This window comes from Rana temporaria, chromosome 3 (assembly GCF_905171775.1).
Source record: "Rana temporaria chromosome 3, aRanTem1.1, whole genome shotgun sequence".
In the NCBI taxonomy this organism is placed as follows: domain Eukaryota; kingdom Metazoa; phylum Chordata; class Amphibia; order Anura; family Ranidae; genus Rana; species Rana temporaria.
Window position 1 is genome coordinate 229,664,608 of NC_053491.1, and position 19,736 is coordinate 229,684,343.

General features: G+C 42.7%; 1 protein-coding gene across 3 annotated transcripts in view; it reads left to right on the plus strand.

Moving 5' to 3' along the window:
- Positions 1-19,736, plus strand: part of UNC5A (unc-5 netrin receptor A) — a 571,376-nt gene that overhangs the window by 409,820 nt on the left and 141,820 nt on the right. For all 3 annotated transcript variants that reach the window (XM_040344399.1, XM_040344401.1, XM_040344402.1), the window contains exon 4: positions 17,986-18,089. In XM_040344399.1, the coding sequence (XP_040200333.1) occupies positions 17,986-18,089 (104 nt within the window). The remainder of the gene's footprint in view (positions 1-17,985; positions 18,090-19,736) is intronic.

Genomic DNA, 19,736 nt, shown 5'->3' on the forward strand with positions numbered 1-19,736 from the left:
GGAAGTGCTGAGCCCCTTTAGCTCTTTGCTGCACTTAGTACACCCCAGGCAGAGCCTGCTCATAAGACTCACTGAAGCGTGAATGCCATGTACATGGGCAGTGAGCTTTACTACTGAACTCAAAGGGCCTGATTTACTAACAAATCAAGTGAGGTGAAGTGGAGTGAATATAAACAACCAATTGTGCAGGGACATTTACAAAATATTTTCTTGCCAGTGACTGAGTATCTGAAGTGAACACCGTTTTTTTTACTTCAAACTTAAAAGTCTCATTGAACCCTTACAGCAAAACTAATTTTTCCCATTCACATCCACCAAACAAAGTTTAACTATATGTTATTGTTACATCAGTTAATCTCCAAACACTGCATCAGCATTTTGGGATGTAGTCGCTGCTGGGAGTACACAAATATGGGTGGCTATGTGGTGAGAAACCCTTCAAGACACCATAGCCATCTGAGGGGCAGAAATGCAGGACAGAGAAAGGTTAACAGATGAGTTTGCAAAAATGACAGGCTGGGGCAGGGGTTAAAATATTTTTGGTTCTGTTTTTCCCAGCCATTTTGGTTTTGATGGGCCCAACTGTGATATAAAAGAGGGAAATCGCTAGGACCGAGAGAGTGGACGGGACAGAGCCGAAAGTTAAATTGCAGTATGGGGTATGAAGTCACACTATTATAAAAGGTTAATTTGGCAAGACAAGTACGAGAAGTGTAGTTGCTGCAGGCAACCAAGTGAAGAAACAAGCCACAGGCAACCAATGTTTAGGTGTGGTACCTGGTAAGGTGACAGGTCCTCCGGTATCAAAGGGGCCAGTGTTTTAGCTCCCTCCCCAGCAGTCCATCTCCCATTGCAACCAGGAGCAGACTTTAATGGAGATCCATGGCCTGGTCATGTTGTACAGGCAGGAAAGTTAAGTGAGATAATGTCCATGCTAGGTGCTCAGCAGGACCCCATTCTATTACTGGGAATGAGTTAACAGAGCTGGACTGGGGGAGTGGGCACTAGCTCAGCATGTCCCTCCTAATGCAAAAACAGCAAGTCATTTTCAGAGGAACTCTGCACTTTAGCACACACTTTAGCAGTAGCACACAGTGAAGGCTTATCCAAAGTCTGAACTTCCATAATGTAATATTGGCATTTCACATGACCACAGTCTCTGCCTGGTCCCAGGCATTGATAAGCAGGCTCCGGGCGAGTGCTACCCCATGTGCATGGGCAAAGTAGTCCCGCCCACAGACTTGGTCAGCAGGTCAGCAGGATACAACCACAGTTGCTTTAGTCAGCGATTCAGAAAAGCTAAATGAATCAGTATAATAGCCAAGCAATGTGACAGACCCAACCGGGACAGGGGCTTTTGGAGGGGACTGCAGGGTAGCCCCTTGCCTACTGATTATGGGACCTGCCATTTGAGGGAGCTACAAGCATTTAGAAAGATGTCCTGTTATATAATGCAAGAAGACATTATTACATTTAACAATCAATGAAGCCATGATGGTCTCTGCCAACTGGAAACTCAGTCAGAAGATGTGTGTGAAACGAAAGCTGGTTAATGAGATTTGGACAGCCCTGGGAATTATTAAATACTTGTGCCAAACTGTCTGGGTAGACATTGACCTGAGTCACCTAGACTTGTCAGGTGACTAGTTGTTAATTAGTTCATGTTAATTAAATCACTGTCTGTTATTAGTGACTAGATGTGGATTAATATACTGTTTATGTTGACTGTTCTTTAGATGTGCTAATGAGAATTGTTAGTGTAATGTGACCGGCCCTGTTCTTGTGTGCTATATATTCTGTGTGAGTTTATAATAAAGATCCTGTTCCAGTTCCAGTCTGCACCTAAGCTAGTGTCATCTAGTTCTTGGGTGCTCGGCTATAACACCTGTTTCCTGATTCAAGACTGGAGGAAGCTGTATACTGATGGAGGCACCCAAGCTGGGGGCTGCACAGTCCGTCACACACCGGGCAACTAGCATTTTTAGAAACAGATTGGTACAGTAGCATACCATGTTTTTCTGTCATGACAGATGTACTTGAATCAATCCAAACAATATTATAAGTCAGAAGGTAAGCTCTATAATTGTGCAGTATGCTATGTCCAGTTATAACACTCTTTGAATAACCATATCTACAAAGCCAGCAGCGGTAGATTACTAATGACCGCTCATAACCCTGACAATTAGTTGTATAACACAGCTACTGTATCCAGTCCGCTTGTTTTTTTTACACTTTGGCAGAATCGGCTCACTTTATGACATAAGTCATTAGCTTTTTGCTGGTGGTGAATATGAGATGAATATGCCTGGTATGTGAGTCGACCATGAAATAGCTATGTACTGTATGTCGTTCTTTTTAGGTAATACTATCAGGCATGTGCTTGATACGTTTTAGTAGACATGCTCAGGATATCTGGTTTCTATGGAGACCTTAAAATGATTTTATAATGTTTGTGCTTGTTGAATGCATTTAAAAATAGCATCTATCACTAGCGATGTTCCAGGGGACTTTTGCATGGAAGAAGTTAATCACTGCACATCAGCATTTAAAGTAAACAGCTAAACCCTTATCCAGTCAGTAACATTACTGATCGAAATACAGATACCTGTCATCTTCTGCACATGACCTGCTCTGTAATGCTTGTGCTTAACGTTACTTACTTGCCTTTTCATAGTCAGAATAATTTAATAATTCCAAAGGAAAATTATTAAAATACAATTATACTCAAGGTACAGTAGAACAAAGCAAAACACAAAAACAAACATAACATAAATCACCACTAACAACAAATTTATATATGAATAAATTAGATATGAATTGAAATAAAACAAATTAAAAACAAAATTAAATACTATAATAAACATGTTATTGTAATAAACGACTGCATTGAATAAAATATAAAATAAAAATATCTAACTACAAAAATGTAAATATTGCTTTACTTCCCCTAAATATTAGGCTAAAGATTGTTACGTATAAATTAACCTAATACTAACATAATACCAAATACACTCAAAAATCTGGATCATAAGTCCAGCTTAAAAATCCTGCATCCAGCACTCAATGAGATTCTGATTCTGGCTATACATCACAGCTGTTGGTAGGCATTGAGAGGCAGAAACAAAAGGATGATATGATACATTCATTTGTGTCAAGTGTAGTGGCAAAGTGTTTTCCTGTTACACATCCTGCTTATCCAAATACCACTTGAAAATTATATTTAGCTTATTTTATTTATTTATTTATTTTCAGATTAGGCTTATGTACTGTATATTTCAGAAATATGTGTACTGTGTTTTTTTTTAATTGCCCATCAATGTAATAGTTATTAGTGTACCATACTATTCTCCACACTCTTTTGCCAATGCATGTGTAGTAAAAAAAGATTGCTAAATTTTTCTTTGAGTGGGAGGGAGTGGATAGCAATTCTTAAAGTAAACCTGTGCAAGGCAAAGCACAAGGTTAATGTTCATGTTTATGTTAGCCCTCTGTAGCTATGTATTCTGTACTCGCCTTCCTGTGGCTGCCTTATAACTTACTGACCTGAAGGAAGTGTGTAGATCAGGAAAGTCAGAACTCCTAATCTGCTGGGTCAGTGGCTTAGAAAGAGATGAAGACATATGATCAGCATGACCACCCTTGTTGATAGTAGAGTAGTCATTCTCAAACAGGGTTATGTGGAACCCTAGAGATTCCTCCAGAAGCTGCTGGGAGTCCCTTGAGCTGTGGCTGATTGATCTCCCATTCTATTGCACCTGCAAACTTACAGAGCTATTGCTACATGGCAAAGTCAGCTGCATGACATCAATTATATTTTTGGCTGTGGAAGTGGCATTCCTACCACTAATGTAATGGGCATTCTTCCCACTGGCCACAAGTGTAAGGAGCATTTTTCTTGCTGACCTCTAATGAACTGGTTTTAGCAGGGATTCCTTGAGACCTGGAGATTATTTCAATGGTTCCTAGTGGTGGTTAGGGATGAGCCGAACATACCCGGGTTCGGTTCGCATCAGAACGTTCGAACAGACCGCGGGTTCGCGCGAACATTTAGAACCCCATTGAAGTCTATGGGACTCGAACGTTCGAATTCAAAAACGATCATTTTAAAGACCAATATTCAATTTAATGTTGGTAAACGTCTTTCAGAACCCGGGTCTTGCCCCAGGGAACATGTATCAATCGAAAAAAATATTTTAAAAACGGACGTTTTTGCGGAGCAGCGATTTTAATGATGTTTAAAGTAAAAAAAAAAAATGAAAAATTCCTTCAAATATCACACCTGCTGTGTGTCTCTAGTAGTGGCACATGTTTAGAAATGTCCCTGCACAACATTAAATTATTATAAGAACAAAGTAATTTAATACTGGTTGCGCACGTGCTGTGTGGGAACAATATCTCGATTATTTTAGGGGTGGTGGGGGGGTGGCATTATCTTTTTGGGAAAGCAAAATTGTAGAAAAAAGGGCACCCCTCAAACATACTGTAATTGTAGCGCAACAAAGAGCCACGTGCAAAGTATTGCATCAAAAATTGTTATTAGGCGCCCTTGTTACACAGGGGCATAAAAATGTGTCCGTAGGCGCAACATAACACTGCAACCCCTCCCAATATCTGTAATTGGAGCGCAACAAGGAGCCACGTGCAAAGTATTGCATCAAAAATTGTTATTAGGCGCCCTTGTTACACAGGGGCATAAAAATGTGTCCGTAGGCGCAACATAACACTGCAACCCCTCCCAATATCTGTAATTGGAGCGCAACAAGGAGCCACGTGCAAAGTATTGCATCAAAAATTGTTATTAGGTGCCCCTGTTACACAGGGGCATAAAAATGTGTCCATAGGCGCAACATAACACTGCAACCCCTCCCAATATCTGTAATTGGAGCGCAACAAGGAGCCACGTGCAAAGTATTGCATCAAAAATTGTTATTAGGTGCCCCTGTTACACAGGGGCATAAAAATGTGTCCATAGGCGCAACATAACACTGCAACCCCTCCCAATATCTGTAATTGGAGCGCAACAAGGAGCCACGTGCAAAGTATTGCATCAAAAATTGTTATTAGGTGCCCCTGTTACACAGGGGCATAAAAATGTGTCCGTAGGCGCAACATAACACTGCAACCCCTCCCAATATCTGTAATTGGAGCGCAACAAGGAGCCACGTGCAAAGTATTGCATCAAAAATTGTTATTAGGTGCCCCTGTTACACAGGGGCATAAAAATGTGTCCATAGGCGCAACATAACACTGCAACCCCTCCCAATATCTGTAATTGGAGCGCAACAAGGAGCCACGTGCAAAGTATTGCATCAAAAATTGTTATTAGACACCCCTGTTACACAGGGGCAGAAAAATTAGGCCTTAGGCCACGTGCAAAGTATTGCATCCAAAATTGTTATTAGGCGCAACATAACACTGCAACCCCTCCCAATATCTGTAATTGGAGCGCAACAAGGAGCCACGTGCAAAGTATTGCATCAAAAATTGTTATTAGGCGCCCCTGTTACACAGGGGCACAAAAATTAGGCCTTAGGCCACGTGCAAAGTATTGCATCAAAAATTGTTATTAGACGCCCCTGTTACACAGGGGCACAAAAATTAGGCCTTAGGCCACGTGCAAAGTATTGCATCAAAAATTGTTATTAGGCGCCCCTGTTAAACAGGGGCAGAAAAATTAGGCCTTAGGCACTGGTGGCGGAGCACAGAAAAACAAAATTTCTTACTAGCTAACAGCATGAAAAGTGAGGAGGAGAAGGATATTCCATCAGCAGCACAACAGGACAGTCACTCAGCATCAGCAGTCTCAAAGGGATCTGATATTTCAACACAAAATTCTTATTCAGTAACATCAGCATCAGGTGCTTGGTAGCCGGTGTTGATCCAAGCCTGATTCATTTTGATGAAGGTCAGTCGATCAACAGAGTCGGTGGAGAGGCGTACCCTGTGATCGGTCACAAAGCCTCCAGCAGCACTGAATGTACGTTCTGAAAGAACACTGGATGCAGGGCAAGCCAGTAGCTCAATTGCGTACTGTGCAAGCTCTGGCCAGTGATCCATCCTCAAGACCCAGTAAGCCAGAGGATTTTCCGTGGGGAAGGTGTCCAAGTCGGATCTTGCCGCTAGGTATTCCCGGACCATGTAAACCAGACGCTGGCGATGGTTGCTGGAACCGGTCAGACCTTGGGGCTGCGGATTAAAAAATTGTCTGAACGCATCGGTCAGACGGCCACCTTCTCCACCACTCCTTCTCTGACTCACCGAAGCCTCAGCAAGACGTTGTCCAGGGCCAGGTTTTGGTAATCCCCCCGGTTCTGGGAACGCATTGCACAGACCCTTCTGCAAGGCCTCCCGCAGTAGTTTCATCTTCTGCTCCCTCTGCGATGGCAACATAAGATCCGTTACCTTACTCTTGTAACGTGGATCAAGGAGAGTTGCCAGCCAGTAATGATCCCTCTCCTTGATAGCACGTACACGAGGATCCTTATGCAGGCTTTGCAGAATCAGGGAGGCCATGCAGCGTAGGTTTGCAGAGGTATTCGGGGCACAGTCCTCTGGGTCACTGAGGACGACAGGATCCTCAGCCACCTCATCCCAGCCACGTAAAAGTCCACGTGTTCCTTGGGACTGTAAATGATCCCTTGAAGACTGCTGCTGTTGATGCTGAGTGCTAGGCTCCACCTCCATGCTGCTGATACAATCCTCCTCCTCCTCCTCTTCCTCATCCTCCTCCTCCTCTTCCTGTGTTCCAGGTGGGCAAGCAGGAACAGTGTCTGGATAAAGGGGGCCTTGAGAGGTAAGGAAGTCCTCCTCTTCCTCCCTCTGTTCTGCCTCAAGGGCCCTGTCCATTATTCCACGTAGGGTGTGCTCCAACATGTGAATAAGCGGGACAGTCTCACTGATGCATGCACTGTCACTGCTCACCATCCTCGTGGCCTCCTCAAATGGTGACAGGACAGTGCATGCATCCCTGATCAAGGCCCACTGGCGTGGTGAAAAAAACCCAAGCTCCCCTGAGCCAGTTCTGCTGCCATATTGGCACAGGTACTCATTGATGGCCCTCTGCTGCGTGTGCAGCCGCTGCAGCATGGCCAATGTAGAGTTCCATCTGGTGGGCATGTCACAGATTAGGCGGTTCTTGGGCAGGTTGTATTCCCTCTGGAGGTCTGTCAGCCGAGCAGTGGCATTATATGACCTCCGGAAATGCACACAGACTTTCCTGGCCTGCCTCAGGACATCCTGTAAGCCAGGGTACCTGCCCAAGAACCGCTGCACCACCAAATTGAGAACATGCGCAAAACAGGGCACATGGGTGAGTTTTCCACGTCGCAGGGCAGAGAGGAGGTTGGTGCCATTATCGCTGACCACCATTCCAGGCTTCAGCTGGCGTGGCGTCAACCACCTCTGAGCCTGCCCCTGCAGAGCTGAAAGAACCTCTTCCCCAGTGTGGCTCCTGTCTCCCAAGCACACCAGCTCTAGGACCGCATGCATCTCTTGGCCTGCATTCCTGCGTAGCCCGTCGTACGCCTACGGAGCACGGCTGGTTCTGAGCCAACATCACCACAGGAAGAGGCCACAGAGGAAGAAGAAGAGGAGGGGGTGGAGGAGAGAGGTGTGTCACAAGCAGTTGTAGTGTTTTGGAGGCGTGGTGGTGGAACAACCTCCAAAACTACTGTGCCTTGACCTGCGCCCTTCCCAGCTGCCAGCAGAGTCACCCAATGGGCCGTAAAAGACAGGTAACGTCCCTGTCCATGCCTGCTGGACCATGAGTCAGCGGTAAGATGCACCTTACCACTGACCGCCCTGTCCAGCGAGGTATGGACATTGCCTTCCACATGCCGGTAGAGAGCCGGAATCGCCTTCCGTGAAAAAAAGTGGCGTTTGGGTACTTGCCACTGAGGTACTGCACATTCCACAAACTCACGGAAGGGGGCAGAATCTACCAACTGAAAAGGTAGCAGTTGAAGTGCTAGCAATTTTGCTAAGCTAGCATTCAACCGCTGGGCATGTGGATGGCTGGGAGCGTACTTCTTTCGGCGCTGCAGCAGCTGGGGCAGGGAAATTTGTCTGGTAATATCAGTAGATTGGCCGGATGTACTACCACTACTACGTTGTGACACACCTATTTCTACACCTTCGGTGCAGGCTGCAGAGAGGACTAGGGGTCTAGTGGGGTTTGAGGTCACAGAAGGGCAAGGGGAGGACCGCTTTGGTCTTTGGTGTGGGTCTTTCTGGTATGCCTGCCAACGAGCTGCATGGCAGGTCGACATATGTCTGGACAAGCATGTGGTGCCCAAGCGGGTGATGTTTTGGCCACGCGAGATACGCTTGAGACATATGTTGCAAACAGCAAAGGTAGCATCTGATGGACAGGTTTCAAAAAAGGCCCACACCAAAGAACTTTTGCTGTACCGTTGAGACACAGCAGCGCCACGTAATGCAGTTGGTGTACTGCCCTTAAGCTGACCCCTGGAGGGCTTCCTGCCTCTTTGAAGATGTGCATGTGCCTCGTCCTCTTCCTCCTCCTCCTCTCTCCTACCAGGCACCCAGGTAGAGTCAATGACCTCATCATCCCCTCCCTCCTCATCATCACTGGCGACAACCTGGCAGTATGCTCCAGCTGGGGGAACATCACTCCCAGATTGTTGTCCCTCTCGGCCACCCCCTCTCCCTGGGCTCACATCAATGCCTTCCTCTATCAGTGTTCCGTCATCGGAGTCTTCAAAACGCTGTGCATCTTCAGCTAGCATGTACCCAACACTGTGTTGAAACAGTTCGGGGGACTCCTCAGGAGGACACGGTGGGACTAGGGAAGGATTGTGTGATCCCATTGTGCAGAGGGTAGAGGACGCCTTGGCAGCTGCTTTGCCAGACAAACTATAATCAGTCTGTGTGAGAGAGGATGAGGAGGATGAGGACGGCTTGGTCATCCACTCAACTAATTTCTCAGCATGTTGAGGCTCAACACGGCCAGCTCCCGAAAAGAAGGACGAGCGGCCACGGCCACGTGCTGAAGAGGATGCACCACATCCATCACCAGCGTTACCTCTAGATGCAGAGCCTGCTTGCCCTCGTGACTCTCTGCCTCTCTTTGTCCTTCCAGCCATAGTTATGCGTTCAGGTGTTATGTAACAAAATAGTCGCTGTCACACCGACTGCGTTCAGATGGTATTAAACAGCAACCACACAGTAAGAGCGACTTGGCTCAAGTGTAAAGTAACAAAGTAGTCGCTGTCACACCGACTGCGTTCAGATGGTATTAAACAGCAATCACACAGTAAGAGCGACTTGGTTCAAGTGTAAAGTAACAAAATAGTCGCTGTCACACCAACTGCGTTCAGATGGTATTAAACAGCAACCACACAGTAAGAGCGACTTGGCTCAAGTGTAAAGTAACAAAATAGTCGCTGTCACACCAACTGCGTTCAGATGGTATTAAACAGCAACCACACAGTAAGAGCGACTTGGCTCAAGTGTAAAGTAACAAAATAGTCGCTGTCACACCGACTGCGTTCAGATGGTATTAAACAGCAATCACACAGTAAGAGCGACTTGGTTCAAGTGTAAAGTAACAAAATAGTCGCTGTCACACCAACTGCTTTCAGATGGTATTAAACAGCAACCACACAGTAAGAGCGACTTGGCTCAAGTGTAAAGTAACAAAATAGCCGCAGTGACACCAACTGCCTTTAGTTGCTATTAAACAGCACGCACGCAGTAATAGCGACTGCGTTCAAATGCGATTTAACAGCACGCACGCAGTGACACCAACTGCCTTTAGTTGCTATTAAACAGCACGCACGCAGTAATAGCGACTGCGGTCAAATGCGATTTAACAGCACGCACGCAGTGACACCAACTGCCTTTAGTTGCTATTAAACAGCACGCACGCAGTAATAGCGACTGCGGTCAAATGCGATTTAACAGCACGCACGCAGTGACACCAACTGTCTTTAGTTGCTATTAAACAGCACGCACGCAGTAATAGCGACTGCGGTCAAATGCGATTTAACAGCACGCACGCAGTGACACCAACTGCCTTTAGTTGCTATTAAACAGCACGCACGCAGTAATAGCGACTGCGGTCAAATGCGATTTAACAGCACGCACGCAGTGACACCAACTGCCTTTAGTTGCTAATAAACAGCACGCACGCAGTAATAGCGACTGCGGTCAAATGCGATTTAACAGCACGCACGCAGTGACACCAACTGCCTTTAGTTGCTATTAAACAGCACGCACGCAGTAATAGCGACTGCGGTCAAATGCGATTTAACAGCACGCACGCAGTGACACCAACTGCCTTTAGTTGATATTAAACAGCACGCACGCAGTAATAGCGACTGCGGTCAAATGCGATTTAACAGCACGCACGCAGTGACACCAACTGCCTTTAGTTGCTATTAAACAGCACGCACGCAGTAATAGCGACTGCGGTCAAATGCGATTTAACAGCACGCACGCAGTGACACCAACTGCCTTTAGTTGCTATTAAACAGCACGCACGCAGTAATAGCGACTGCGGTCAAATGCGATTTAACAGCACGCACGCAGTGACACCAACTGCCTTTAGTTGCTATTAAACAGCACGCACGCAGTAATAGCGACTGCGGTCAAATGCGATTTAACAGCACGCAGTGACACCAACTGCCTTTAGTTGCTATTAAACAGCACGCACGCAGTAATAGCGACTGCGTTTCTGTGCAATTCAATAGCCCAGTTGCATTAACAGCGACTGCGCTTCTGTGCAAATAAATTGCACACGTGCAGTAACAGGTAATGCGTCTGTGTGTGCAATTAACTAGCACACGTTAAATAACACAGAATAATTATATTTAAAGTAAATCCCTAATGCAGGCAATACAACACGTTAGAGCGCTGCATGTAGAACAATCTCCTGCCTGATAGATAAACTAGCTGAGCTGTACAGTTTATAAATATATTGACAACGCCTAAGGATGTGAATATATTCTCTACAAACTGTACTTTTAACTATACTGACTACACTTCCTACTCTATCTATCTATCTATCTATCTATCTATCTATCTATCTATCTGGTTAAGACACTGTGTCTCTATCTCTCTATCTCTCTCTGTCTGACTGACTGATCTTCTCTAGAACCGCCAACACACTACACTAGGCAGCCGTGCAGGCTGCCTTTTATAGTGGGGGGCGTGTACTAATCCCCCTGAGCCATAATTGGCCAAAGCCACCCTGGCTTTGGCCAATTATGGCTCTTCGTTTTTTGAGCGCTGTGATTGGCCAAGCATGCGGGACATACAGCATGCTTGGCCAATCATCAGCGCTCAACGCCCCAGTGAATTATGGGACGTTTTGCGTCACTCGAATTTGGCGCGAACGACCCGTTTTGTTCGAGTTTCGACGAACGATCGAACGACCGATGTTCGAGTCGAACATACGTTCGAATCGAACGCGGAGCTCATCCCTAGTGGTGGTGATTAGCAATAGGAGCATTTATACTTAGTACAGTTTCCCATTAACATGATCACCTGAAATAGATTGACTTGATTCAACAGTTTGCTCTGATTCCTGCCTGCCTCTTTTAAGCGTCCAATGCCACGTACACACAATCGGAATTTTCGATGGAAAAAGTCAGACAGACTTTTTCCATTGGATATTCCGATCGTGTGTAGCTCCATCAGAGTTTTTTCATCAGAAATTACGATGAATTCCATCAGAGTTTAGATATAGAACATGTTCTATTTTTCTCCAACGGAATTACGTCGGAATTCCGATGAGATTTGGCCAGGCAAAAGCCTGATCGTGCGCACGCGGCATTACTTGCTGTTGTATAGTAACTATTGGAGTGGGCCATTTCAGGAACTTCCTGAAGAACCGCCAAATTGAAAGGTCTAACTACTGTAAGTCCCAACATTCCAAAAAGAGAAAACCTGCACCTTAGCCTTCCTCCATATTTGCAGTATCTAAGTCAAGCATATCACAAATAGCTTACAAATCTTAAAAACAGCGCTGGGGATTCCTGAAATCAGATGAGCCATAAATGACATTTCTGAGGGCATTCTATACAGAGTGTACAAAACCCACATCACCACACTGTTGTCATGGATACAAGAAAACGACATTTAATTTCTTTTTCTACAGTTTTAGAAAATCAAAGCTGGCTACAGATTGAAATGGAAAGATCACTTTTAATATAATTAAATTACACAATGGCTTCTGTAACAATTGATCGTTTTATTATTTTCTCCAGGAAATTTAGTTTTTAATGACAAATGTTTACAAACTTGTTGAATGTAAGTAGCCACTTGCCAGGTTTTTGGGTCAATATTGTAAAATTTCGAAGACGTACTGTATATTACACCCAGTAAATAAGAGCATACTATTTATTTTTGATTCTTTGGCAATGCAGGACGACAGCTCTTGATAAAACTTAACTTGTTAATGTGATTTGTAGACTTACGACCAACATATACGCCTTTGTGAAGACTGCTGTTTCCACTGTCAAATTGTGTGAGTGTATTCAAAATGTACTGTCTGGTCCCCCTCTTTTTTTGAACTGACAGCTAAATACTTTGAACATCGCACTGATCTGATTCCTGAGTCTTTTGTTCCATCGGTTTCTATGGTTTACTAAGCTGTTACATTATTTATCTTTTTGCTATTTTCTCAGTATCTTTCCATTTGAAAAATGTCACAAGATCACAGTTATGTGACTTTTGTCAATGCTAATGTATGCCTCCAGATATGTTTGAGTATCTGCTCATTATTGGCATTAACACATCTATCCTAAAATGCATCAGGGCTTGCTTGCTTACTGTAAGTGCATGTCACAGCTGTCATGTCACCTCACTTTAGTGCTGCGCAGATTGTAAGCTCCTTGGGGCATTTACCATGTCAGTGTGCACCAGAGGCAAATAACAATAATAATATTCAGTGAGTATTGTACAAACTCTCTAGAAATGGAGTTGTAATCTTAGCTAACAGGAAGGCAAATATCAATTAAATAAAAAATATTTTATAGAAAATAATTTTAATAGTATGGAAAATCTTCAGGAATTTCAGAACTGAAAATATTTAAAGTACATGTAAACCCTAATTGAGCAGCATTTAGTTTATTAAAGCACTGTGAATCATAAACAATGGCCTTTTTGTTCATAAAACACAGTTTTCAAGTTTTTTATTCCTTGTTGCTGGCCCTTTTGCCCTCTCTTTGAAGCCAATGTGTGTCTATATGCATGTACTCCAGTGATGGCTTCATGGAATTTCTCAGCCTGGGTTTGCTGATGGTGACAACAGTGGGTTGAAACATCCTTTTATAAGTCTCCATTGTGATCTTGTTTGTCAGGGTGACTGGCAACACAGGTGCAAAAATGGTATACAAGGACCAATAACAGGAGGTGCCTGAAAAAGTTACAAATATAAAAATATTGAAAATTACTTTTTTAAAGCTTAGATAAGATTTTTGTTATTGGGTTTACATCTATTTTAACAAAGAAGCTGCATTAAGATGCTATATTTTCCACCGCAGTCGATGATTTGTTACCGACGGTATTAGAATAATATCGCCGATTATCACTAACAAGCTTATTTAGCCTAAAACGTCAACTGAGGTAAAACAAGTTGTACAGCAAAGTACATGAAAGTGAATATGCATTTGATTGCTTAAGTACTTTTTTTAATCCGTATTAGTAAGTCGGTCACATAGTAATTTTTGCTTATACTGTATGTATCTTAAAAATCGCAGTGAAATTACATTTAAAAGTATACAATGTTAATTTCTTGTCATGGTGTTTGTTTTGTATATATGTATGTGATGTTAATAAGAATAAAAATGAAAGTTTATATAAAAAAAAGTATACAATGATAATCCATTTTAAAAATTAAGAGTTTATATTTCATTGATTTAGGCTGTGTTCACACTGGAAAATGCAGCGGCTCACAGCAGGAGTCCGGTGAGTTTCCATTCACTGTTTCAGGTCTGATTTCAACCTGAATTTTGGACTGAATTCAGACCTGAAACAAACCAAAAGACACACTGGAGCCCCTGCGGAGATGTGTGAACCGACTCCATAGAGAGCCCGTCACAATCTCCTGCTATGCAAATTGGATGCGGAGAAGACCGCATACAATTCGCATAAGTGTGAACCCAGCCTAAAAGTATCTTTTAATGAAAGATGATCACTGACATGATTCTGCTTTGCACATTATTTTTTTATTACCTAATTTTGTAATTATGTTAAATGCACCTCTCATGGGTCACACAAAGCTGCAGAGCATGTACCCCTTGGTACCAGAGAGTACCACTAATAATGTTCCACCTAGATCTACCACTGCAGCCCCCCTCCTATATATGCTATACAAATATCAAATTTGTATTCCATACTAATAGGCACACTCTAACAACCTCAGGTGACAATGCTCAGGCCTAGTCATAGGTCACAGAAGCACAGAGCACTGCATTCTGGGAAGGCAGAGGAAGCATTCATATATACCCCATATCTGCCCCATATCTGGATGCTCAGATTTCTCAAGAGGTTACCAAAGCAGATTGTAATAGTGACCACGCTAAAGATACTATGTGGTTGTGGAGAGTGGCTAATATGCATCTGTTTGGTCATTTTACTATGTGTTATTTCCTGAAAGGTTTACCTTACAAGAACTTTCATTATACAGTTTTACATTGTTCTGCCTGCCCCCCAAGAACAAAACAATTGTAGTACTTTGTCTGATGTTGCCAGGTTCTTCCAGAGTTTAGTTATAATGTCTGACCTGCCCTGGCACCTGTCTCTCTGCATTCCCCTTGCTGCAGTTGTTCCAGGAGAGTGTTCTGAGGCAAGACAAGCGGCAGTTACAATGGATCTGTCTCCTCCCAAGCTGTGGTCAGATTTTCCATATGGAAGGGGGAGTGGGGCAGGTTACACTATATAACTAGACTTAAAAGGGGTTGTAAAGGTAAAAAAAAATCCCTAAATAGCTTCCTTCACCTTAGTGCAGTCCTCCTTCACTTACCTCATCCTTCCATTTTGCTTTTGAATGTCCTTATTTCTTCTGAGAAATCCTCACTTCCTGTTCTTCTGCCTGTAACTCCACACAGTAATACAAGGCTTTCTCCCTGGTGTGGAGAAAGCCTCTTGAGGGGGGAGGGGGCAAGCAGGCAAGTCAGGACACTTTCTACTTTGCAGATAGAGAGGAGCTGTGTGTTAGCGGGCGTCCTGACACTCCTGCTCGCCCCCTCCCACCTCAAGAGGCTTTTTCGACACCAGGGAGAAAGTGTTGCATTACTGTGTGTAGTTACAGACAGAAGAACAGGAAGTGAGAATTTCTCCGAAGAAATAAGGACATTTAAAAGCAAAATCGAAGGATGAGGTAAGTGAAGGAGGACTGCACTAATGTAAAGGAAGCTATTTAGGGATTTTTTTTTTACCTTTAAAACCCCTTTAAGCAGGCCATACATTAAGCAATTTTCTTTACACCACGGGTGAGTAAGGTTTCCCTGTTGTCAGAATACAATGATCACTGCTGGTGATCGCACAAAAAAAATGACAGGCTGGTTGTACTGAACCATGGATCAACTTCAGAATGAGCAGCCAGCCTATAGATGGATTGAAATTCAGGAAGAGTTTTGCTCCATCTATGGCTGATCTTTGGAGGCACCTAAAAACATGGGACAAAGCACGTAAAAAATTGTAATGATATATATATATATATATATATATATATATATATATATATATATATATATATATATATATTTGTTTTTAAAGCCCAAATACAATTTTGGTCTTAAATAACGAAATACATTCCAGATGCATCAAAACAAAATATGACCAAAGTCGTACAGTTTGCTTTCTTTAAAACGCAGGCCAAGTAGAAAAGCCTATCCCTTGCCAGGAAAGCATGCTTGCTGTCTGTGGGGAGGTAATGATCTATTTATGGAGGTCCAACTATTGCTGAGTCAGAACCAGAGCTCCCCTTTTACTAAAGAGCATGGGCTTTGCTGATTGCAGAGCTATAGTTCAGGATCAGCATGAGGAGTTTCAGATCTCTACAGTGAGATCTCTGCTTCACCACTGAGAGTGATAGTCCCTCTCTGCAGCATGCTGTCAGGGAAAGGCTTTTTTATTCGGGCTGCAGACACTATAAGACACTAAACTTTATTTTTTTTATGCACCTGTAATGATTTACAATTGAAGCAAAAGTTCAGGACTTTAACCTCCCTGGCGGTAATCCCGAGTCTGGCTCGGGGTGGAAATCCAGTACCATTAGCGGTATCCCCGAGCCAGACTCGGGATCGCATTGCAGTATCCAGGCATGGTTACTTACCTTGTCCCATGGATCCTGCGATGTCTCCATGCTGTGTGAGCCAGCTGTGTCCTCCTTGCTTGATTCGCAGGGCCCGAGTGCCGCCGAGCTCTGTTCCCTGCGACGTTACGACGCACGGGGACGGAGATCGACGAAAAAAAAAAGTAAAAACACAATACACATACAGTTTACTGTAATTTTAGAGATTACAGTACTGTATAAAATAATTACACACCCCCTTTGTCCCTAGTGGTCTGTCCAGTGCATGCACTTTTATATATTTTAAAAACTGTTCTTTCTGCCTGGAACCTGTAGATTGTCCATAGCAACTAAAAAGTGTCCATTTACATCCAAAGTGCTTTTAGACCAGCTAGAAAACAGCAATAATAAATTTGAATCACTTGCAGAATTGAGCGATATCGATTTGTGGGGAAATTCATCATCAAACACTGAAAGTAATGACAGCGACAATTCTGCAACTGAGCAAATTTCAGTGTTTTTGATTTGATTACATTATTGAATAATTTTTATTATATTATTATTTGTTATAATTATTTATAGTTATTTATGATATTATTAAATTTATGATTTTGTGTTTCAAACTTTATCATACCCCGGATGTCTACTAGACTCTTGTTTGGACAGATTTAAGTGAGTTATTCCTAAGAATTACAGGCCTATAATCTAAAACACCAAATGCACATGCAAAATAAGTGTACCATAGGATGCATTAAGGTAAACAAAAAAAACCAGAAGGGTTTACAACCCCTTTAATTGAACAAGCTAAAGTTAGAAGCTACCATGCACATCTGCACCCAATTTTGCACTCTCCAGTTTTTGCAAATCAAACCTTTAAGACTGGCCATACATTTCTTTAGATTTACCCTAAACTATATAGAGCAAGGGCCTGCCTAATTGGATACAAAGTGTTGTTTAGTTTTAACCTCTTATTATAATGTTTTTGGTAAATCTGAAGGAAAATTGTACAAAAGAATTGAACATGTATGACCAGCCTAAGTGTGGTTTGCAAAGGAGACTATGAATGCCTTATAATCACCTCACGCAGCTGGCTATGCTTTTTGTGCGATGGGCTGCTTGCAACAGCAATGCCGGGTGACTGCACTTTCCCAGTGGTAAATAGAAGCCTATATTTTCTTTGCTCAGAACATGGTTGTCAGGGTCCTTTTAGAGCACTAAATATAAACAAGAGCAGACAGGTAAGCAATGAGGTGGCCCATGTTATTACTGAGCTGGTGCATCTTGCCACGGGGTGCCAGTAGAGCAGTGCTATGGGGGACTGTGCCTCCCCACGTCAATTTCTGTCACTTGCAATCTAGTTGTGTGTGCTGTAAACTGGGATGCAGCAAGGAGAAAGAGAAACGTAGATGAACAGGCTAAATGAATGTGGAATTCAGTTTATTTTAAACCTGCATACCCCAAGGGGAGGGGAAGGCACTGTGTATACATCCTTCTCTGTCACTCTCTATCACTGTCATACTGTAATATGTGGTTATACAGAGCTGGCAGGAGTAGAAGCGGAGAGCCAATAGGCACAGGCTGTTTTTTATTCCTCTCCGGAAGCGCTTCCAATGTCATTCTGTTGCAGTGCTACCTGTTATTATGTGTGCGCATATCTAATTTAGATTAACTCCTGTTAACTCCTCGCTTTATCTTTCACTCGCTTTGTTTGTTTCTTTGTTAAGACCTCAGGAAGAATTTCGAGAAGGAGCCTGTGTCGAGGGAAGTGTCACTGGACCAGGAGGTGACTCTGTTATGTCAGCCACCTGAGGGGATTCCTCCTGCAGAGGTGAGCGCTACAAACGTGTCACTAAGCATTACTCTCATGCGCTCATCCCTTTCACATAATAGGATGACAAGGGGAGTGCAGGAGACTTAGTTGTCTTGTTTCCTGCCATCTATCACTTTGCAAACTTGCAAGTGACTTTATCTGCTTTTCTTACAGACAATATAGATTATTTTGTAATTATGTAAACACTCTCCCTTATCACAGATCAGATAAGCACAAAGTGTGATCTTGCTAAAGGATGTCACTATGTAAAGTGACAATAAACAATAACCTTATTCTTCAAATATAATCTATAAACATCCACTATGGCTAATGTATTTTTCATGAAATTGTTCCTTACTGTATTCTTCTGTCTACTTGTAATGTCCTCCATGAGTTTTTAAACCTCTACCGAACCTTTTGCCTCCTCCTGTCACAACTATTGGATAATAACAACCAGTGAACGTTAGTTGTAGTCATATCCACTGCTCTATGCATTCTGCAAATCCCATAGGCCATAGTTCCAAGTTTATCTTGGGAGAGAGCGAGAGAAGGTGGCTACCTTCCAACATAGAGTAAGACCCCTAACCCCCTATACAACTTTGTTTGATTTCCTTTAGATTAACCACGTAGTGCAAGGGCCTGCCAAATTGCATAAAAATAGAAACTCTTAAGCCCTGTACACACGATCGGAATTTCCGATGGAAAAAGTCAGACGGACTTTTTCCATCGGAAATTCCAATGGATTCGATCAGAGTTTAGATAGAGAACATGTTCTATTTCACTCCGATGGAATTCCGTCGGAATTCTGATGTGATTTTGGTCAGACAAATGTCCAATCATGTGTATGGGGCTTAAAAGTTTTACCTCATCTTATATGGTTTTGGGAAAACATCTGCAGAAAATGTTATAGTGTGTATCCAGATTAAGACCACGGAGAACAAACATAGCCACCCTCTAAGGCCCTTTTCACACTACAAAATAAATCCGTTTTAATAATCCGTATTAAAATCCGTCAGATAATGTTAAAAAACGGAAGTTATACGTCCTTTATAACATATCATTAAAGTCTATGGGATTTTTTTATGTTCCGTAAAGATCCGTAATAGTCCGTTATAATGTACGGACGTTAGTTATTACGGAATATGTGACGGGTCTTGCACTAATTTTTTTTCCGTTGCAAGTAACGGATATATTAACGTCCGTTATATTTTAACATTGAAGTCTATGGCGCACGGACGTTAGTAAATGTCTCCGTAAATGTCCATTATGTTAACAGACTTTAATTTTACTGAGCATGCTCAGTAAAGACTTCTGGAGCTGGACTTCAAGAAAGGGTGAAATGGTTTTTATTAACGGACGTTAGAAAGGAATGATATAACGGATGTATACGGATATATACGGATAAACATTATCCGTTTTCAATAAAGGAAGAATGGTAAAATATTTATCCGTATGTATCCGTTATTAAATCCGTTAATAAACGTCCATTAATAGGTGTAATAACAGTAGTAACGGATATTATAAAACGGACATACAATCCATAGTGTGAAAGAAGCCTTACAGGAAGTCAGATCACAGCAGTAAAAAAAAAAATGAAATTTGGAAATCTGGAGGAAACTGAGAGCAAAATAAGATACATTTCTGAGTTAAGAATACACACTTGAA